Raw genomic sequence first — 22,229 nt, forward strand, 5'->3', positions numbered from 1 at the left:
AGGTGGTAGGATTCCAAGGGAACATGCACAGGGTCCAGACAATTCAAGTAAAAATAAGTATGACTGTCTCACTCTTTGGTCTGATACTGGTTGATTGTACCTCAGTTTTTCTTCTCTGACTCTCATTTTTCATGTAGGCCCAAATGATGCTTCTTCTTGAAAGTAATCCATATTTGTTTGACAAATTTATACCGTGAGGTGTCCTACTTTTAGACACTGTTTGATTTATATTTATCACTCAATCCTCCCATTATCCCTGGGGTTTAGGTATAATTGCTGTTTGTTTGTTTTTTTAAGATTTTTATTTATTTGACAGAGATTGCAAGCAGGGAGAGAGGCAGGCAGAGAGAGAAGGAGGGGAAGCAGACTCTCTGCTGAGAGGAGAGCCCGATGTGGGGCTCGATCCCAGGACCCTGAGATCATGACCTTAGCTGAAGGCAGAGGCTTTAACCCACTGAGCCACCCAGGCTCCCCATAATTGCTGTTTTTTTTTTTAAGATTTTATTTATTTATTTGACAGAGAGATCACAAGTAGACAGAGAGGCAGGCAGAGAGAGAGAGAGAGAGAGAGAGAGAAGCAGCAGGCTCCCTGCTGAGCAGAGAGCCTGATGCGGGACTTGATCCCAGGACCCCGAGATCATGACCTGAGCTGAAGGCAGCAGCTTAACCCACTGAGCCACCCAGGCGCCCATAATTGCTGTTTTAAAAGTGAAAAGACTGGGGCACCTGGGTGGCTCAGTCGTTAAGCATCAGCTTTTGGCTCAGGTCATGATCCCAGGGTCCTGGCATCGAGCCCTGCTTTGGGCTCCCTGCTCTGTGGAGAGCCTGCTTCTCCCTCTCCCATTCCCTCTGCTTGTGTTCCCTCTCGCTGTGTCTCTCTCTGTCAAATAAATAAATAAAATATTTTTTAATTTTTAATTTTTTATTAACATATAATGTATTATTAGTCCCAGGGGTACAGGTCTGTGAATCCCCAGGCTTACACACTTCATAGCACTCACCATAGCACATACCCTCCTCCAATGTCCATAACACCACCACCCTCTCCCTCTCCCTCCCCCACCCCAGCAACCCTCAGTTTTGTGAAATTAAGAGTCTCTTATGGTTTGTCTCCCTCCTGATCCCATCTTGTTGCATTTTTTCCTTCCCTACCCCCAAACCCACCACGTTGCCTCTCAAATTTTTCATATCAGGGAGATCTTATGATAATTGTCTTCTCTGATTGACTAAATAAATAAAATCTTTTAAAAAACTTTAAAAAAAGAAGTGAGAAGACTATTGCTTAGGAGGTATTTGTAACTGACCTAACGTTGTGCTGAGATCCGTTCTCTGGTCTTCTGACTTCAGACTCAGAACTTATCCAGAGGACCGTGCCTGCTTCATTCTCCCTCTTGTCTCTGTTTTGGCTCTACCAGCTGGGGAGCTGCCTGGTCTGAATGCCTGCCTTGTCCAACTCCTTATCTGGGTTTCATGGGACCATGAGGTTGTCTTTGCTCTTCTTGGTCTTTTGGTCTGCGTCACTTTGGAGAATCTGGTAAGCAAGTACTAAATCTGTTGAGATTCTAATTGGAATTGCACTGAATTTATGCATCCATTTGAAGCGAGATGCCGTCTTTACAGAACTGAGTCCTTCCTGCTATGGACATGGTGTATATATTTCTATTTTTTAAGGTATTTGTAAACATATTATTATATAGATTTGATCATAAGTAGCTTACAGTTTCATTGTTATTGTAAATAGCTTCTTTAAGAAGTTATTTTCTCCTTTTTAAAAGATCACTAAGGAATTAATTTTTCTCATATACATATATTAAAAGCTGAGCAATCCAGGGCTGGTTTGGCACATGCAGTGATGCTATAGAAAGCACAGGCTTCTTGGGGCTTCCTTTGAACCATGTCCAGCCCATGGATGGTACCCTTCTGGCTACAAGATGACTCCTCGAGCTGGAGGTACAGGTTCCTGCTTCCAGGAGGGAATGGATGAAATGTGAGAAGGAAGGAGAGAGTGCCTGCCTCATTGACCACAGTGGCTTCTTCATCTGTAGGAATGCTCTCTGCCTCAAAGTCTGATTTTAACAGAGCTATTGCAACTTGTTATGTAACAAAAATATTTGTATGATATACAAAATATGTAATTTTTATATCCTCTTACCCTCAAAATCTTTCTGTACCCTTGTTTTAGATGTGTTTCTTGTAAACAGTATATGGGTGAATTTTATAAAAATGCCGTCTATCTAGGGGTGCCTGGGTGGCTCGGTCGGTTAGGCATCTTTCACTCAGGTCATGATCCCAGGGTCCTGGGATTGAGTCCCACATTGGGCTCCCTGCTTGGCGGGGAGTCTGCTTCTCCCCCTGCCTCTGCCTGATGATCTGCCTACTTGTGTTCTCTATCTCTCTGTCAAATAGGGGCTCCAGGGGCGCCTGGGTGGCTCACTGGGTTAAAGCCTCTGCCTTCGGCTCAGGTCATGATCCCAGGGTACTGGGATGGAGGCCCGCATCGGGCTCTCTGCTCAGCAAGGAGCCTGCTTCCTCCTCTCTCTCTGCCTGCCTCTCTGCCTACTTGTGATCTCGGTCTGCCAAATAAATAAATAAAGATCTTTAAAAAAAAATACCATCTATCTTGGGGTGCCTGGGTTGCTCAGTCGGCTAGGCAGCTGTCTTTTGCTCGGGTCATGATCCCAGGGTCCTGGGATCAAGCCCCCCATCTGGCTCCCTGCTCAGCAGCAGGGGTCTGTTTCTTCCTTTCCCATTCCCAGTTCCACTCCCTCTGCTCATACTCTCTCTCTTTCTCTGAAATAAACGAAATCTCTTAAAAAAATGCAATCTATCTTTGCATTTTAAAGAGATTATTTAGTCCGTTTGTACTTATTGCAAATACTCATATAACTTAATTTATAGCCATCTTCTGTTGTCTGCTTTCTATTTGTTTTTCTCCTTCTCCTCCTCCTCCTCCTCCTCCTTCTACTTCTTCTTCTTTACCTTCTTCACCCTCTTCTCCTTCTCCCCCCCCACAACCTCCTCCTCCTCCTTCTTCATCTTCTTTTTAAAGTAGGCTCCATGCCCATGACCTTGAGATCAAGATCTGGGCTGAGATGAAGAGTTGAACACTTAGCCAACTGAGCCACCCAGGCGCCCCTGTTTTGTTTTTTAAAATGTCTCTTTTTAATCTTTTCTCTGTTCTTATTTTTCATTAATAGAATTTTCTCATTCTATATTTTTCTCCAAACAGAAATTGAAAGTTTTAAGATTTTTTCCCCTATTCTTTTAGTAATTACTATTGAATTACTGAAACACTTAAATTTAGCTGTTAGGTGAATGAACACATAAATGAATGAGTTGACAAATGTTAAATATAATCAACATCTTTAACTTCTTTTCCAAACAGCGTAAAGACCACATGCCCCTTTAATCTACTCATTTCTTGGCAGGAGAGATGTGATATAATACTGCCCTTGACTGCTTTTAATACATTCTTTATGTTGTCTGAAATTTAACTCTGATGTCTTTAAAGATTTTATTTATTTTATTTGAGAGAGAGAGAGAGCAAGAGAGAGCAGGAAGAGGAGCAGAGGGAGAGGGGGAGAATCTTAAGCTGACTCTGTGCTGAGCATGGAGCCTGACACTGGCCTCCATCTCACCACCCTGAGATCATGACCTGAGCCGAAACCAAGGATGCTTAACCAACCTAACCATCCAGGCATCCTTTACTCTGATGTGTTCAGATGAGGATTTCTTTTTATTTATCCTGCTTTGTGTTTGTAGTACTTCCTCTATCCAAGAATTCTTGTGTTTTATTAATTTAGAAAATTCTTCAGCCATTATGTTTGATATTTCCTTTCTATTACTCTATATCTTCCTCTTGGAATTCTCTCTGTACCTCAGATCAAAGTGCCTCTTAAATTGCTGTTTTCCATCTCTGTTTTCTATCTGAGCTGCATTTCAGATAACTCCATCAGACCTATCTTCCAATTTACTATTTCTCTCTGCATCTATGTCTAATCTGTTTACTGAAGGTTTTATTTTAATTACTGTAACTTTGAATTCTGGAGGTTCTCTTTGGGATTAAAAAAATCTGTCTGATAATTTTTTGCTGAGCTCTTATTTTTGCCAATACTTTAATTGCCTTTTTTTTTTTGGAAAGATTTTATTTATTTGACAGAGAGAGACACAGCGAGAGAGGGAACACAAGCAGGGGGAGTGGGAGAGGGAGAAGCAGGATCCCTGATGAGCAAGGAGCCCAATGTGGGGCTCGAGCCCAGGACTCTGGGATCATGACCTGAGTTGAAGGCAGACACTTAATGACTGAGCCACCCAGGCACCTCTTCAGCATGGTTATTTTTTTTTTTTTTTGAGCATGGTTATTAAATGCAGTTTTGGGTTACAGAGTTTGACAGACACCTCCAAAGCAGTGAGCAGGAAAGCATAAACACAAAGGCTGCTCTTTACCAGGCCCTGCTTGGAGGGCTGGCTCTTGTCTGCCTTCTCAGAATTTGGCTTTTGGAATGTTCCTATGCTGATAAGTTTTTTGTTGTGTGCTTGCAGCACTGAATTGCACCAAATCTGCTTGCCTAGACTTACAAACAATGTGATTTCAGGTGGACACTTGCTTTTCTTCTGAGAATCTGTTGTTGGTTGTGCAGGTGGAGAAAGTGCCTATGTGACCAGCCTCCAGTAAAAACCCTGGGCTCTGGGTCTTCAGTGTCCTTCCCTGAGCAGAAACCCTGCGTACGTGTTTGTAGGAGTACTGACAATACTGCTCCGTCCTTGAGCCCCTCCCCACCCCCGCACCTTGTTCACGTTTGCTAGATTAGAAATGCTGGCCAAGGTCGGGATAGGGGGAGGCTTGTTTTGGAGATGCCCTATCTGTTAGATAACATAGTCTTTCCCTTTTCTGATGCACAGCAGTGTCACAAGCTCTGAACAAAGGGTCGTTGTAATTAGGAACACGCAAGCTGTGTGATGTGCATGTGAACCCTTTGATCTCACGACAGCGCCCTCCTTCACGTGCGATCTCTCTGCAAGATCTGTGGACTAAGGTCTGGACATTGAGGAGAGTAACTCTGCAGCTGCTAGGGACCCCACCCCCACCCCCACCCCTCCGTGAGCCTCAATAAAACTCTATATAAATTCTATGGAGTGGCCTCTTCGTTTTCTGGTCTCAAGGTGCTTCTCAGTTTGGGGAAACTTTACTGTCTTCCCCCCACCTTTGAACAGTGTTACTATGCGGCCTCAGTGGTGGGAGGATATAGGACACCTGAACCCAGATTCCTCCAGAGTCCACCCAATATGCCTTTGTCCCTTGCTGACATTGCTGTGGCTAAATGTAGCTGTGAGTACAGCCCTGCGCAGAGTCCTATGGGTCCTTCCAGTGGAACACTGAGTGTGTGCGTGCTTGCGGGACTCCCAAGCAGGTGGATACGAATTTCAGGACTCAGCGCTCTGAATTCATGCTCCTGCTTGCTTCTACAGGGGCCTATTCAAGTTAGCCATGAACTTAAACATACATGATTCGTGCTGTGTCCGGCAGTCGTGGGTACTTTCTCATGGGACAAATTCAGGGATTTTATGTATCGTCTGTCTTCAACAAAATAATTTCCAAAGTGATGGCATCTTGGCTTTACATCATCTATTTCTCACTATTTACAAACAACCAAAAAAAAAAAAAAAGTCCAATTCTCAGTTTGCCCAGCGTTCTGTCTCTTTCATCTGAATTGTAGGGAGAGGGGTTCAGAGTCCCTGCCCCTTTTCACCATTTCTGCCCGGGCATTTGGGCCTCCAGTCCCAGAACCAGCCTCCGGGAGAGTTCACTTTCAAGGTTGGCAACTCCAAACCCAGATGGGGGGCTGGGAGATGGAGGACCTTGGTAGATTTGCACTGACTCCCTCTCCGCCTTGCCCAGCCGAGAGAAGTCCCCCGAATAACTAAGCAAGAAGCTGGGAGAAACAACAAGACAGTTTATTGTCATTGCTGCTCGTGAGGGGCTGTGAAGCAGGGTGGGATGGTGAAGGTGAGCCAGAAATCGGCAAGACTGGTATCATGATTGGTGGCCGTGGCCGTGGCCGTGGCGGGGGTGGGGGTGGCGGAGGGACAACCGGAGCTAGTGCAGGCTCCTTCCCCAGACCGGTCCTTCTCCCAGGAGCCAGAGGCAGGGATGCCCAGTCCGGAGAGAGTCCAGGCATGAACACTCAGGAGAAGCGCAGCTGGGCTTCCCTCACTTCCAGCAGTTTTCTCTGGTCTGTTTCCTAAGGGAGGCAGAGGGGCAAGATAGCGTGGGGAGAGGAGATGCAAATTCTTTCCTCCAGAGCGGCTTCATTCTGGAGCCCACCAGATCAGCTCTAGCCTCAGGGTACCTGATGCCAAGACCCCCAGCTTCCCCGCATGGATACAGACTTTCCTGGCCTCCTGGGGGTCTTAGTCCTGGGGGGCCACTTGGTCTGGGCCAGGCCCCCACTGGGGTGGAAAGACAGGCACGATGCCCCTTGGGACTCACTATAAGGGTCCTTTTCCCTCCCCAAGTCACGTCCTCTCCATCTCTGCTCCTCTGGGCACTCCTGCCACCCAACACACAGACACACGCTTTAGGGACTCACCTTCTTACGTTGGGATCTTCTCCAGCAGTACAGACAGAGGGGGACCAGAGATGCCAGAAACAGCAGAACCCAGACACCCAACAGCATGGCCTGAAAGCTTATGAACAGGGCCTGGGGACGAAGGGCCAGTCACGGTGCCATCTGCTCTGTGCTCTCCCTCATTTCCAACACCGGGCCTCTCCCCCCCTGCTTCATCCTCACACCCGTAGCTTCTGGCGGGGCTGAGGAAGGAGCCGTGCACGAGGGAGGGGGTGTTCACGAGTCCAGCACACAGAGAGTAGCCAGAAACCCCTCCTCTCGGGCCTCGGCGTCCTCCTCGGAACAGAGATGGGCTCGGGCTACGATTCGGTGCCCCGGCAGCCCCGAGGCTGGAGAGGACCCAGGAAGGATGTGCACGTAATCCCTCTGGAGCACCCCTGCAGCGCTGGTTCATTTGTGATCATTTCAGGGTTTGCGTGTCCCACGAGTCTGGAACACCCGCAATCACGGGGACTGTTTCCAGTCTGTTCAGCGCCGCAGCTGCGGTGACGGCCGTCTAGCTGGGTGTGCGAAGCAGGGGACCCGCCTTGCTCTTGCACCTTGGCCCTCCCTGCCCAGCGCCTGCCTCGCCCCTTCCTCCGCTCACCCCCCACCCCCTACCTTCAGCATGCTCAGGTAGGACAGGCACAGGCGTAGTCTTCTGCTTTCTCCTGGACTTGGAGTGGTCTGGGGCGCGGCGGCCCAGGACAAACCCGTGGAGGAGACTTGACAGATATATTCTCTAAAATGAAACTTGTACTCGTAGAAATAACTAGCCCCAATGACGACGGCGGCAATGGCCGTGGAGAAAGCTGCCAGGGCGAGCAGGGTCTTCAGCAAGGCCTGGTGAGGAGAGGAGGCAGAGTGAGACTCAGGAGACTCAGTCTCCAGGAGCCCAGCGGGGGAGACACGGGTGTGCTCTGGGCAGGAGGCTGGGCTGGGGTGGCCTCCAGCTTCTGGGCCTGGTGTCCCGCCCCTACCTTTCCCCAGACTCACCCAGTAGATGCCACCCCTTTTCTCGTAGATGAAGGCGACGGCTCCAGCCAGCACAGCCTGGGGAGAGAGGGAAGTAGGACCAGGGCTAGCACGGGAGACGCAAGCCCTCCAGCTGCCTGCTTCCGTTTCCCTCGGTAACCCCCACAGACAGAGCCAACCGTCGGCCCGTCCTTCCTGGGGGCACTCCACGTGGACCCAAGGTTTTGAGCTAAGCTTTGTTGTCTGTAGGTAGGCCTGGGTCAAACTCCTGAGGCATCAGGACCCTCTGATTTAGTGACATCGAAGAGCCCTCCTTCCTGTCTCCTCCCCTTCTCCAAAACCGTCCTTTTATTTTATTTTTTTCCCATTTTATTTATTTTTTCAGCGTAACAGTATTCATTCTTTTTGCACAACACCCAGTGCTCCATGCAAAACGTGCCCTCCCCGTTACCCACCACCCAAAACCGTCCTTTTAAAGCAATGGTGCTTTATGGGGGTTCCGATTGGGGCGCAGAAGCCCTAGGTTGTTGGAGAAGCTCTCCGTGCAGGATGGGTCTGCGGGTGGCCTCTGGTCCAGGCGCCTGTCCAGGCACTGCCCGCCACCTGGGCTGACAGAACAGGACGTCTGGTGCCTCCTGGAAGATGGGCAGATTTGAATCCCGTTTGGAGATGCTAGAACTGCTCTGAGTGTTTTGCCATTGGGGGGATGAGGATGCTTATTCTGGCTCTTCTCTCCCTCAATATTCTGTGAGTGCGGGCGTGCGGAAGGGCCTCTCGGCGCTACCACGACTGCCCCCGAGCCCCTCCTGCGATCGCACACACGCATCTGTGGATCTTCGCCACTGTTGCTCCGTGGCCCCCACTGGGTTCCCCCCACGTGGAAGACCCGCAGAGGACAGTGGGAAATGACCAGGAGTTGCCCTCATCTTGTAGAGTATACACACTCTAGCACGTTCTGCCTGCCCAACTCAGGGCAAGTGTCTGGAAATGAGCTGGGTCCCAGGTCTTTGGTTGATGTTTGCTGCTGAACATGGCGGGAAGGCGGCCAGGCTGGCGGGAAACCATGACCGCTGACCTGACCGGGTGACCTTGGTCAGACCACCGTTTCCCTCGGCTATTTTCTCATCTGTAGAAACAGGGAATCAGCCTCGATCACTTCGGGGCTTTTCGACTAGCGACACATTTTACAGTATCCTGGTGATGACGGTGATGGTCTGTCCCCTCTGACAGGAGGCTAATCCGCCCCTTCTCGGCCCGTCCACCATCCACCTGCCCGACTCACCACAGCCCCTGTCCAGAGGGCGGCTCCGGAGCCACGCAAGGTGCAGAAGTGGAAAAAGTAGAGGAAGCCTCCCAGGGTGCCGCTCAGCAGCCCCAGCACGATCTGCACCACCTGGAGGGAGACCAAGAGGCTGAGGGTGCGGCTCCCAGACTCCCGGGCCCAGGAGCCATCTCCAGGTGGGAACAGCTGGAACCGTAAGAGAGAGTGGGGAGGGCGGGGGTGGAGGGGCAGCCCACACCGGGTCAGGCAGAGGGAGACGGTGGCTCGGGGCTCCACCGGCTGGGACTTTAAATGGCCATGACTCTTCTGCACCCTGTTAGCCCAAAGCCCACCCTCCTTCAGCTTTTACTGAGAAGGACAGTAAGTGAGTAAAAGAGTTGGAAACGGAGCACAGGCGATCCGGATTTCTAAGAAGATAAAACCGGCTGAGTTCCCAGTTCAGAGAGGCTGGCCATGGGTGTGCACCGCAGAAGCAGGGTCCTCTTTCCCTGACACAGGGAGCCTGAGGGCCCTTCCGGGCCCCTACTCACCCAGGAGGCCACCAGCAGCCGGCTCCGGCCCCCGGTCCGGGAAGTGGTGTCCGGGGTGGGGGACCAAAGCTGGGAGCACGCGCGTACCAGGAGCGTGGCCAGAGCTGACTCCTGGTGGATGTGCACGTCGATGCGGGTGGGCTCTGGGGCCCCAGGGGCCACCTCGCCACTGTCAACTGTCTCCATGCTTGCGGACATCTGTCTGAGAGAGGGGAAGGGGAAGGGACGGCGAGGAAAAGTTGGTAGGACGTGTTCAAAGATCCCATTGGCCTTTGAGGCTGGTGGGGGGTCCCTGTCACAGAACGACGTTGCTGGCCCTTTCTCAAGGGTGTTGGGTCAGGACGGCCGGCTCTGCTGGTGCTGTGAGACGGCCGAGCCCGCTGGAGCCTCCCCCTTCACCCCAGGTCTGCTGTCCCCTCGTCCTCCCACCGCGTCAGGGTCCGGACCAAGTAGTGCCCCTCAGTCCTCACCTCTCCACCCTCGTCCGCCAGCCTGCCGTCCCAATCCCCACCCTGAGGCATCCGGCTATGGGGCTGAACCCCAGGGCCCCGCTGCTGAACCCCAGAACCCCAGGTCCTGTTGCTGCAACTACTCTGCAGACGGGCCTGGGGACATCCCTCAGCCCCTAAATCCCTCCCTGTCCACCAAGAGTCGCGGCTCTGCCTGGCCTATTCAAGTTGCTGTCCGCCCCCACCCCCAGCAGATGCAGGTGGAGGGCAAGGCCTCAAGCAGGAACACACCTGGCCTCTGCTCCTGCCACTTTCCTGGAGTCCATTCTCCACTGGTGGTTGGTCCCTTCCTCCCTCCATCCCCAGCAAGCTCTGGGCCAGGCTTTGGAGGCCTGTGAGGGGTTGGGTGGGGAGTCGGGTGAGGAGGGGTCCCGGAAAAGTCCTGCCTGGCTGGCACCCGCCTCACCTGCTCTCCTTAGGAGCCCCTGCGGGTGAGTGCGCCTGCAGGGATGGCCGGCTGGGCTGGGCTGGGCTGGGCTGGAGCTGGAGCTGGGAAGCCAGCAGATGGGGGAGGAGGTTGGTGGAGCACCAGAAGGACAGGGTGGGGGAGGGGCATGGTGAACCTCAGCATCCTTTCGAGAAGACAGCCTGGCAGAGGGGCCCCTGTGTGGGGGGTTTCCAGCTGCCTGCCCATCCCTGGGCTCCAGCCTAGAGCGTGGGTGAGAGGTGGGAGGCCTGGGAGCCCGCAAAGCTGAGGAGCCCTGGGAAAGCCCGGGAAGCTGTCTTCTCCCCCATGACCACTTGGGCAGGTACTTTCTGAACACGGGTCTGTGGCTGCTGCGGGTGTGGCCCCATCTGTTGTGAGAGTCAGTAGGAGTGTGTGTGTGTGTGTGTGTGTGTGTGCGTGCACTCTGCCTTTCTCACCAGCCTGGTTATCAACTCAAGACAGAATCCCCCTAGAGGGGCCCCTTTGCCCCAGCTGTTTTCTGGGAAGTTGCAAAGCTGAAGGTCAGACCTTCCTCCCTCCACCCCTTCCCTCTACTCTTCTCTTTCCCAAGACGGGTCCTCGGGTCCTCAGCTGCGGGTGGATCCTCCCAGTCCTGCTCTGCTGAGGCTCCCAGAGGACAGCAGGTGAGCAGGGCCCCCACAGGCCGGGTGGCCCCTTCCCAGGAGACTCTCACCATTGGACCTTGCTCTCTTGAGGAGTCTCCAAGGCCCGTCGCCAAAGCCCCCATCCTATCTCCCAGGATGCTGCTCTCTCCTCATTCCCAGTTCCCACAGGACTTGCTAGGGGTGCGGAGGGATGCCCTCGACAGGGCGTGACCTGGGTGGGGGGGCGTGTGTCTGGCTGCAGCAGCCTCCTCAGGCCTGCCCGGTGCAGTGGCTGATGCTCGGGCGGCTGGGTGGTGAGAGCTCCTTCAGAGTGAAGCTGGAAGGCGGAGGGCCCCGGATGTGGCATGGGTCCTGCTCCTCTCTCCCCAACCCCAGGAGAACTGGGAAAGGCAGGGCAGAGAGAATGGCCAGAGCAGCAGGGACAAGCCTCACACCGTGGAGCCCAGGGGGCATGGGAGGAGAGTCCTCATGGGACCGGCCTGGTCCAGCAGACAAGCAGGGGTCTTGGCTGAGCCTGGGTTGGAGTGTGGTGGGGGAAGTGGTGGTGCCCAGGGCCTTAGGGAACTGGAGCCCAAGGCACATTCAGGGCTGCCCCATGATGCTGGCTCCTGGGGCCTAAGGGGGAGATCTGGCTGGAATCCAGGGCACACATCCTCGAGTGTATCAGTGAACAAATCTGAGCCTACTTGTGCATCTGCAGAATTGCCCAACACCTGCGCTTTATACCTCCAAGGAGCCCGGTGGGTACAAGAATGATACTGCTCTGAAGGACACAGAGTACAACGGAAGACTTTAGGGTCGCCGTCTTGCTGATGTTACAACTGTTAAAACGGTCATGATTTCCATTAGGGAGGCTGCAGGAGGATGCCCACTAGAATTACTGTGGAGGATTGCTTTTGGGGCTGGGCAAGTTGATTCCAAAGTGCATATGGAGAAGTAACCTAGCAAAAAAGGCAATGAAAGAAAAATTAACATGGGATGGGGGTCATGAAACAGTTCAATTAAATATTAAACTCCATCCTCGTCATGAAAATCGTGGCGATGGTGCCTAACTCACCACACTCAACAATGGACAGAATATAAAGACTAGAATAGATCCGAATTCCCAGGAGAATTTTGTTTTTGCTCAGGAGAACATTTTAAATCAGTAGGAGAAAGATAATATATTCCTCGAACAGAACATACCCTTCAGAAGTTAACCATCTGGGGAAAGAAACCCCACAGCAACTTGGATCTGTCCCTTCCGACTTACAAGATAAACCCCAGATGGATCAACATTTAAATGTGAAAACTGAAAGCGTAACACTACTTAGAAGACAACAGGGAAGAATTATTTTATAATCTTGATGTGGGAAAGTCCTTTTAAAGTATGATATAAAACCCAGAAATCAGAAAAAAGATGGAAACTGGTTAACCAGAAAATAGATCACAAATTGTAAAGAAATATCTGGAAATCCTGTCACAGATGATAATTTTTCGAATACCTGAGATCCTATACAAAACATAACAGCAAAACAAGAAGGACTTGGCTATGAACAGAGAGCTCACAAAAGAAGGAAAAAACGGTGTCTTAAACATATGAAAAGATGACCAGTCCAGTATCACTCATAGTAAGAGAACTATGGATTGAAACTACACTGGGATAGTCACAGACAGCAGATCAGTGGTTGCCTTGGGCCAGAGGTCGAGGGGTTTACTGGGGACAGAACATTGTGGAATTTTTTGCAATAGAGAAATGTTCTCTACCGTGATGGCGGTTGGGGTTGTACAAATGCATGAATTTGTCAAACCTCACGGAGATGCCCCCTGAAAAGGGGGCATTTTGCTGTATAAAACTGATTAAAATCAGTTTAAAATAATAGGATGTAATTTTCCTGATAGACATTTGAAAAAGATTAAAAACTGTGCTGACACGTCCTGCTGGCCATGGAGAGGGGCGGTGGCTGGGCTTTGACCTTGCTTCTGCTTGTGGACGGCATGGGGTAGCCCCACACAGGCCAGTATCTATTCAAATGACACATGCATGTTCCCATTGACCTGGTAATTCCCCATCGTTTTCAGGAGGAAATCGATGTCTATCAATAGGGGCTGACTGAGGGGCACCTGGGTGGCTCGGTTAAGCCTCTGCCTTTGGCTCAGGTCAAGATCCCATGGGCCTGGGGTGAGGCCTCACATTGGGCTTCCTGCTCTGAGAGGAGCCTGCTTCTCTCTCTCTCCCTCTGTCACTCCCCCTGCTTGTGCTCTCTCTCTCTCTCAAATAAATAAATAAAATCTTAAAAAAATAAGAGCCTGCTGAAAACGATCATGATGCATTCAGATAATGGAACACTGCGCAGCCAGACAAAGGAGTGAGAAAGCATTTTATGGACTGATGTCCAATTATCTTCAAAACATAGTTCAGTGAACAAATCATTGTGTAGATGGTGTGTTTAGTCTCCTGCTCTTTGTGGGAAAAGGGGGAGGAGAATATATCTAATATGCTTTTCCATACCAATAATGTCATTGTAGGATATGTAAAAAATGATAACTTTAGTTTCCAACTAGAAGGAAACTAGGTGACTGGGAAAGAAAGATGGGAGGGAGGGCTTTAAAGGTATATCCTTTCGTATCTTTTGAATTTTTTAACCATATGGAAGTATTATGTATAAATATATATACTAAGTCCCTGAACTAATTCAGATTCCTTTCCTTGCCCAACCTGAGACCCAGATAGACTGTGTCAGACCATTCTGGGGAACGGTCTAGGAATACATGTGGTAAAGAACTGCAGAGGTGATTTGGGTTTGCATCCCAGATTACAGCCACTGGAACACTGCTACCTGCGCTGGGCAGACACTTTGGATCTTGACAAGGGACTGTTCTCTCCCTTTACTCTGCAACATATTCCTTTTTTTTCTTTGCTGGTTCCCAGACCTCACTCTTGTACATCTTCTTCCCAGCAGGCAGAATGACCCAAAACGTGGTGACCGTGAATGGGGTCGATGTGGCCTCTCCGCTGTCCCAGCCCAGCCACATCAACATCCACATCCACCAGGAATCAGCTTTGGCTCAACTGTTAAAAGCTGGGGCTTCCCTGAAGGAGGTCTTGTCCCGCCCTCGGTACACGGCCCCTTCCAAGGACAGGATGAGCTACGGGCAGCTGACGTTGGGGGTAAGAGGAGCGGGCGCTTACAGAGGATGGTAACTCTCCTCCAGCGGGATGGAAAAAAAAAAAGTGGGTTGAGTCCTCATGAGACCTTACTGTTTGTATCTCATCTTTTTTGGGAAAAGAAAGTTTTGGTAGGTTGCCCCACACAGTTAGATGGAAAAGAACGATGGGCCTCTTCGTTGGTACAGTGGGGGTTGTCCCAGCTGGAGATGGGGGACAGGTGGCTGTTAGCGGAGTTTCATGGAACCCATGTGGACTGAGGGCCCGCAGATGCGAGGCAGTATTACAGGCTCTTCGGGGAAAACTACAGAGAGTCCCTAGGCTGTAGCCTAAAAGAGCTCAGCATCCGTCAGAAGGGATCACACCAGCATACACATGCCTAGAATGAAAGGCAGAGCAGGTAACATTCCTAGGGTTCGACCGGCAGCAGTTGGCCTCTGAGCCAGACCTTGTGTGGAGGATGAGTATGTGTAGACAGATAGAGGTGAACGGTGGAAGGAAAGGAATGCCAGGGCAAGAGAACGGCAGGAGCACGGGTGAAGGAGCCAGAAGGCACTGGGCAAGTTCTTTCAGAGTGAAGAGAATAGGACTCAGGGCAGATCGGACCGCAAATGCAGCCCGGGGCCCTGCTGCTGAGAGTCTTGACTGACGAGGTGAGAAGGGTCCTGAATCAGCGTCAGTGGTGGGAAGGTTGTCTCCCTGTTTACGAACCTGCCTCCCAGCCAGGAGGTGTCCAGGGAAGAAGGGTGGAGGGTCTGCGCCTGCCTGGGCCCAGCAGAAATGACAAGGAGAGAGAGGAGTCTCCGTCATCTGCGGATGACGTCTCCGTGACTTGGGGGTGAGTGGGCTTGGGGTACGAGGAAGGAGAGGAATCCAAGAACATGGTGAGGTTTGGCGTGTTGGTGACCAGGAGCCCGGGGCCCGGAAGGCGGGCAGGGCAGACACTGGAAGTGCGGGTGAGGAATGGAGCTTGGATCTGAGGTGCTGGTGGGCTGAGCAGGGGGAGACCGCCAAGAGGGAGTGACAGCCGGGTTGTCCAGGAAGCAGTGAGTCAGGGTCAAATGTGCCAAAGGTTTGTTGGAGGGTCACACGTAGGAATGAGAAAGGAGGGAGCAAGATCGGGCAAGGGGAGCCCCCAGATCCTGACGCAGGCCTGACGAGGGCCCACGGGGAGCTCGGGAGCAGGGACCGTCTCTTCATGGGAGAGCTGCTTTGGGTGGAGATGACCGTTGAATTCACTGCCTGCTTCACCAAGGGCTGGGTGGCTGTCCCCGAAGGGCACCTGTGGCTTGAAAGGTGAAGGGACCCTGGAGCTGACGAGCCCCGAAGGCCGCCCACTGACCCTGCTTCTTGAAAGGGGTCCTCTCGGCTTAGCCTGGACAAGATGGTGGGATTCTTAAGGGGGAACGAGGAGGAAAGAGTGGGACTCATCCAGCGGGATGACCAAGAGTGGAAGTGAGGAAAAAGTAGTGATAAAAAGCCAGTCATGTCAGAGGGAGGGCAAGAGAGCCACGACATGCTGCTTCGTGGATGTGAAGGGGACGGAACCTTCCATAATCAGAGGTGCAGGTTGGTCAAGACAGGAAAAGGAGAGGAAAGCCAGCTAGGCGGGAGGTGGGTGGCCTGTCCTGGGGCGTCTGGGCTGGGAGGGGAAGGGAGCCGGCTTCTCACTCTGTCTTGCAGGTCATCCAGATCCTGCTGGGGGCTGTGAGCTGCGCCCTGGGAATGCTGCTGTACTTCGGGCCCTGGACTAAGCTGCGTGACTCTGGCTGTGCCTTCTGGGCAGGGTCTGTGGTGAGTGAGGAAGGGGCTGTAAGCCTGGTGTCAGGCAAGTGGTTATGGGCAAGGGATCTGGGGCAGGGATCTGGGGAAGAAATCGAAGACCCGGATCCGAATGCCCTTTGCCGTGAGGAAGCGGGTTTAAGGGGCGAGTGAATCCCTGTCACTCCCTTCTGAAGGCCAGGCTGGGCAGGCAAGGCGGCTGTGACAGAGTCCTGTCCGTATGCTCCGTGTCTTTGCCAGTCCCTTGGATCCTGCTTCTAATCGGCTGTCCTGGGAATGGGTGGGGTGGTCACTTCAGGAGAGTAAACCAGAGGCCTTTTCTGGCGTCTTGTCTCTTCAGGCTGTTGTAGCAGGAGCTGGGGCCATCGTCCATGAGAAGCGCCGGGGCAAACTCTCCGTGAGTCTTGGCTGTCCTCTGGCCCCCTCCTATTCTGTTTTTTTGCTCTATTTTTCTGTCTTCTTCTCTTTGGTTCCTAATGTCTCAGGATCTTATCTGGAGGGCTGGGGAGGGTTTCCTGGGGCAGGATGTGAGGAAGAAGAGACAGGTTTGGGGCCATGACCTCGTGGCTCTCACTAAGGAGGGTCTGTACCCTGCACTTTTCCCTTCTAGGGCTGGGCGTCAGGTCTGCTTACGCTGGCCAGTGTCGCCACGGTCGTGGCTGCCCTTGTCTTCTGTGCGAACAGCCTAACCATGCCAAGTGATGGTTTCATTTACATCGACTCCGCCTGTGACTCCCCAGATCTTCCCAACGCGACTGCCGGGTACAAAGAGAGGTGGCGAAGGACTCGCGTACCATGGTGGGATGCAGACAGTTGCAGAGCCAACATGCAAATGCTGATGGTGAGAACAGGGTCCAGTCTGCTCTGTGAGAACAGCGGTCTGTTCCCAAGGAGCTGGGGCACAGGCAGGCAGAGATGTAGATTCTTGGAGTGTGGGCCTCATCCTAGTCTGTGGTTCAGGAGGTTTTAACTTAAGCTGGAGACATTTCTCAGATCCTCATGGCTTAAGAATTTCTGATTCAAAGGGGATGACGTGCAAAGAGCAGTTAATGAGGATATCATGGAGCATCTTTCTATCTCTTCTGGTGTGCGGCTGTCCTAGGTACCTGTTGCTGCATAACACAACACCCAATGTGCTGTGGCTGAGGACCGTCACGTATCATTACTTCTCCCAGTCCGTGGGCTGGCTGTGCTCAGATAGACAGTCTTCCTTTGGGTTTTCTCATGCAGTTGCAGTCAGACGTCAGTGGGGGGCGGGGTGAGGCCATCTGAGAGCATGATCAGGTCAGATCTTCAAGATGGCGGGATGTCCAAGATGGCGCTCACATGGCTGGGAGCTCAGCTGAGGCTGTCCACCAGAGAGCCTACGATGGCTTCTCCATCTGGCTTGGGCTTCTCCTGGCATCGCACCTAGGTTCCAACAAGAAGTCTCTCACTGCGAATACTTCAGGAGGTGGGAAATGGAAGCCACCAGGCAATGAGAGGCTGCCCCTATGACTGGCTTCGTGTCTCCTCCACGGTACCTTGTCGTGCAAGACAGTTACAGGCTGTTCTAGATTCTAAGGGTGGAGAAATAGACCCAGCTCTTTTCACAGGGTGTGGTCAGGTCACATGGCAGACAGGCCAATGGGGTGGACGCTATGGCTGCCCCATGGTTGGAAAATGCCATCTGCTTCGGTGGGAAGTGGTCCATTGGACAGAGTCTGGTACCTGGCCGGGTTGGTAAGGTGGTAGTAAGAGCAGAATCAGAGGAGCAGACTCCTGACCGTGTCTTTTTGCTTCCTGCCTCTCCAGGATTTGTTCCTAGGCATCCGTGCTCTGCTCCTGGCTGTCTGTGTCCTGCAGGTGATCACATCCTTGGCTTCCCTGAGCATGGGGCTTCGAAGCTTGTGTGGCCAGAGCTCCCATCCCCTGGTGAGCTGTCGGGGAGGCACCGGGGAAAGAATGGGTTTGTTTGATGAGGCTCGGGGAACAGGGATGGACATCAGGGCCAGGAGCATCACTCGGCTTCTTTCCAGCACTCAGCGGTGTCGTTTGCCATTTGGGGAGCGTGTGCTGGTACCGTGTTGGGGTTAGCTGCTGCCCTCCGCCCCTTCCGGACCTCCTTTGTGCTTCCTGTCCCAGATCTCTGGGCAGCTCCCCTCCTCTTCCCTTTTCCTTCCCTCCTTATTTCTTTGACCTGATTTCAAGTTCGAGGAAGCTAACTAGGCCCCACCTTTTCTCCAGCAATGATTGATTTCCCCTGTTTTGGGTTTTTTTTTTTCAGAATGAGGAAGGGTCAGAGAAAAAGCTACTGGGGGAAAACTCGGTGCCTTCCTCCCCTGCCAAGGAGAAGACTGTGGCTACCATCATCCTGTGAGCTGCTGCAGAGCCTGCCGGGCCTCCGTGTGCCCCCGGCCAGAGTAGCCCAGGGCCTCTGGAGAGCACAGAGTCCCCTCCCCAGGACCCCTCACTGCCCTGCCCCTCACACATGCCTGTCCTTTGGTCACTGTTCCAGCCTCCTCCTCTTCCCATTCCAATGGCCTCAACTCAAGGAACAGGTGTTGTCACCTTTTCTCCAATGCTGATTAAATAGAAACAACAGGAAAAATAATTTTGGCCAGGCAAGAGGTGGTCTCCCTTGCTTCCGCTCACGGTGTGCCGTGAAAATGCCTTTCTCTGTGCTGATATGGATGGCTTTAAATGAGGGCCAGTTTGCGACATGGAAACAAGGTCCCAGTAAGACTAAATGTAATTATGTTCCACTCTATATCTCAAGTGGCTAACTTCCTTTTTACGATTTCCAAGTAAAGTGAAAATAACTCTCTATACTTAGAATCTTTTTACCTGCTGAGATTGTCTTTAAGCATCTGTAATTTTGACTATAACTTTCTGGGCGGGGGTTACAAAACTATGTGAGGCATGAAACAAGACTGTTGCCTCTCTCCCTCCCTCCCTCCCTTCCTTCCTTCCTTCCTTCCTTTCTACAGTAGAGTTTATTCGCTCTCCACACCTGCACACACGCACACACACACACGTTCTCACACTCCCCCATTATTCTTCACTTTCTTTTTGAGTGATATGAAGAATTTTAAAAAGTTTTTCATTTCTTTATACCTCTATAAATATATACTATACATATACAGATAGAAGCATTTCTGAAGGGTAAGGAAGCAGGTTATGGTCTTTAGAATTAACAAGTGATTGTTATTCTGGCTTTTTTTTTGTCTTCTGATTCCAGCATAGCTGACAGGCTAGCATTTCCGTGTGGCTTCATGAAATCTCCATGAGGAAGGGTTTATCCCTCCTTGGCAGATGACAGGGGAGGAAATAGTCTTCGAATCCAGGCAGACTGCCCCGAGCCCCCACCTTCACCCACCGCACAGTGCTGCCTCATGGGGCCGTGCTGAGCAGGTGCGGAGCCGCTAGAATGAGCGAGGCATGGCTCTGTGTGGGGGGCTTCAGGATGGGGGGGCCTGCGTCTCTCTCCCCAGGGCTCCCTCGCTGCCTAGTCCGTAGACAGAGGCTTGTAAATAGGCTTGTGTAAGAAGAGGCCACAGAGATGACTCAGATGTATGTTCAGAGTATTGGAAAGGGGTTGGTAAATTTCACCCTGAGGGTCAAATCTGGTCTGTCGTTTATTGCTTTAAATAAAGTTTTATTGAAACACAACCACAGCCATTTGCTCATACACTGTCTATGCTCCAAGGGCAGAGGTGGGCAGTCTCAACAGAGACTGAATGGACCACAAAGCCCGAAAGATTTACTACCAGTTCTTCTGGGAACCCCAGGAGGGTTGGGGGGAGTGGCTAGTTTTATGGGGTGATTGACAGGAGCCTCAAGTGTGAATCTGTCCCAGATGACCTGGCCTGTGGCACAGGCAACTCGGGGCAACTTGGAGAGCTTGCTGGAGATACATACTCTGCCCCACCCTAGACCCCCTGAATCAAAATTTCCATTTTCACAAGATGCACAAGGGGGTCCTTCCTGTGCTGAGTACAGTTTGGGAAGCGTGGGAATGGATGATCACTCGTGGCTGGCTTGCTGGGCGTATTCAGATATGGGACGAGCCCCCTTGCATTTAATCATTTTGTTTTAATTCTTTGTATGAACTCGGTAGATGCTATTAATTTCTGTGCACCAGTATTTCTAAACCAGTCCATTTATGGCCAGATCAGATAGAAGTGTTTTTCATTTTTCATACTAAATGTCATGTAAATAAATGTCAACTTGGTAGTTTTTTGTTTGTTGGTTGGTTTATTTTTGTTTTTTGGATGTTTTTGCATGAAATAGTCTTTTAATGCCGGAGTCTGGCAACTCCTTTTTCCCCCTGAAAGTTGCTGCTGCAACTGAAAGTGGTGCCGCTCCCTCTCTCTGGCCCTTTTCTCCCCGTCCCGTGACTAGCCCTGGAAGTTTCTGAATCTTGTCCTTTTCTGTAGGAAATCAGACACCAAACCCTTCTCTCCTGGCTTTTGTTTACTTAGAAAAGCCCACAGTTACCGGTCTGTCTGCATGGCTCCATCTTGGTGTTGAAACTGTGTATATACAGACGGAAACAACCTCCCCACCCTGACATGGGGTCAGGCAAGTAATCCCAAGCGGTTTGTATTTGTTGGAGGATTTAAAACCAGAGTATAAACAGGAAATAGCTTCATTCTCTAATCACTACTTTATTTTGTTTTGAAGCCCAACACAGGGCTCGAATTCAAGATCAAGACCTGAGCTGAGAAAGATTAAGAGCCAGAGGCTCAATTCCCTGAGCCTCCCAGACACCCCTCTAATCCCTGCTTTTAACTGTGTTTTGTCAACTTCCCATTTTCTTGTTGGATATGGGGTCTGTTAGCATCAGGACCAATTCCAGATTCCATAACCTGGAAATGGCCTCACATTTAGTGTTCGAGAGCCGGCGCTGTCCATTTTTAAAACTGCACTGGTTGGAGCTCGACTCCCCCTCTGGTGTAGACTGGGCTGCTGGACTGGGAGGGCCTGGGACCTGGAAGAGGGATGAAGGGCAGGGCCTCCTTAGGAGACCAGTTGGGACTTTCTTGGCTCAGCTCCATCCTGCAGATGTAGTGACATGGGTGGTGTCTGTCCTTGCTCAGTCTGGGAGGCACCAGGTGATTTCCCCACCCTTCGCTCCGTTAGCTACCCAGGGCAGGGGCACTTGGGCAACTTCCTAGGAAAGCATCCCAGCGTTCCTTCACCATTTCTTGCCCCTGCGAAGAGCATGGTCTCTTTGGATATGCTTCTGGATATCTGACTGGTAAAACCCCATTGTCTCAAACCGAACAAAGAAGGCCCTGGAGCCTCTGATCCAAACAACTGTTCATAAAAAATGTGTAATGAAGGTTTAGGAGAAACTGTCAACTCTTATTTTAAAAAATTCCTTCTCAAGTAAGAAGGAGACATCACAACAGTTCATTTTCAACGCTAGGGGCTGCTATAAACTTCTTCGGTATTTACCCACTGATTCCTTTCTCTCCTAGCCCCTCTAGAGGCCACCCCTTCATGAGAATTTCTGATTTATTATTATTATTGATTATTATTTTATTATTATTATTAATTTTATTATTTTTATTAATAATTATTTTTATCGCTTTGGTATCTTTTTTAAAAAAAGATTTTATTTATTTATTTGACAGAGATCACAAATAGGCAGAGGCAGGCAGAGAGGGGGGAAGCATGCTCCCTGCTGAGCAGAGAGCCCAATGTGGGGCTAGATCCCAGGACCCTGGGATCATGACCTGAGCCGAAGGCAGAGGCTTTAACCCACTGAGCCACCCAGGCGCCCAATCCCCTTGATATCTTAAAAAAAAAAAAAAAGACACTTGTACACTTAATCAAACGATTCTAAAGGTAATTGATATCCTATCCTCTATCTGAAAAATATAATGCTTTTGGAATGCTCCTTGTTATATGATCTCCTTGTCTTAAATTTTATGTTCTGTCTTGGTTTATTTTCACCTCTCAGATTAGATATCTTATTTTTGTGTGTGTGCTCAATGTTTATGCTTAGGTTTGCTCATGTTTTCATTAAGATCAAGAAGATCTCCTTTTCTTCTTGTAATTATGGGCTTCTTTCTGTACTGCTTTTTCTTCTTTCTTAAGGTATATCCTTTCTAATTTCTTTAAAAGTAAAGGTCTCTTGGTGGTAACCCTTCTCACTTTATCTTGATCAGAATATTCTTTATTATACCCAGCTCGAGAGAAATAGTTTCACTGGATAGACAATTCTTCCTTTAACGAAATGTAACCAGTTCTGGGGTGCCTGGGTGGCTCCGTTGGTTAAGCCTCTGCCTTCAGCTCAGGTCATGATTCCAGGGTCCTGGGATGGAGCCCCACATCCGGCTCCTTGTTTGGCAG

The 22,229-nt window shown here is 50.9% G+C and overlaps 2 protein-coding genes across 6 annotated transcripts; one reads left to right on the forward strand and one right to left on the reverse strand.

Annotated features, from left to right (window-relative positions):
- Positions 1–5,934: 5,934 nt before the first annotated feature.
- TMEM176A (transmembrane protein 176A) lies at positions 5,935–10,457 on the reverse strand. Of its 4 annotated transcripts, none has more exons than XM_046021066.1 (7): positions 10,311–10,457; positions 9,396–9,597; positions 8,866–8,976; positions 7,605–7,661; positions 7,230–7,451; positions 6,591–6,701; positions 5,935–6,242 (listed from the first exon to the last, which is right to left on the reverse strand). In XM_046021066.1, exons 2-7 carry the CDS (start codon positions 9,591–9,593, stop codon positions 6,186–6,188), a joined length of 756 nt encoding a protein of 251 aa, XP_045877022.1. In that variant the 5' UTR covers positions 9,594–9,597; positions 10,311–10,457; the 3' UTR covers positions 5,935–6,185. The 4 variants fall into 4 exon arrangements, with proteins under 4 accessions (XP_045877022.1, XP_045877023.1, XP_045877021.1 ...); XM_046021067.1 differs by having other exon boundaries at positions 9,396–9,593; positions 10,311–10,432; XM_046021065.1 differs by lacking the exon at positions 10,311–10,457 and adding an exon at positions 10,136–10,281.
- A 403-nt stretch (positions 10,458–10,860) lies between these two features.
- Positions 10,861–19,538, forward strand: TMEM176B (transmembrane protein 176B). 2 transcript variants are annotated; one of them, XM_046021068.1, is made up of 7 exons: positions 10,861–10,975; positions 13,897–14,108; positions 15,789–15,899; positions 16,228–16,284; positions 16,498–16,728; positions 17,682–17,801; positions 18,154–19,538. In XM_046021068.1, exons 2-7 carry the CDS (start codon positions 13,905–13,907, stop codon positions 18,244–18,246), a joined length of 816 nt encoding a protein of 271 aa, XP_045877024.1. In that variant the 5' UTR covers positions 10,861–10,975; positions 13,897–13,904; the 3' UTR covers positions 18,247–19,538. The 2 variants fall into 2 exon arrangements, with proteins under 2 accessions (XP_045877024.1, XP_045877025.1); XM_046021069.1 differs by having other exon boundaries at positions 13,900–14,108.
- Positions 19,539–22,229: the final 2,691 nt, after the last annotated feature.

The sequence above is a fragment of the Meles meles genome, chromosome 10 (assembly GCF_922984935.1).
Source record: "Meles meles chromosome 10, mMelMel3.1 paternal haplotype, whole genome shotgun sequence".
Taxonomy (NCBI): domain Eukaryota; kingdom Metazoa; phylum Chordata; class Mammalia; order Carnivora; family Mustelidae; genus Meles; species Meles meles.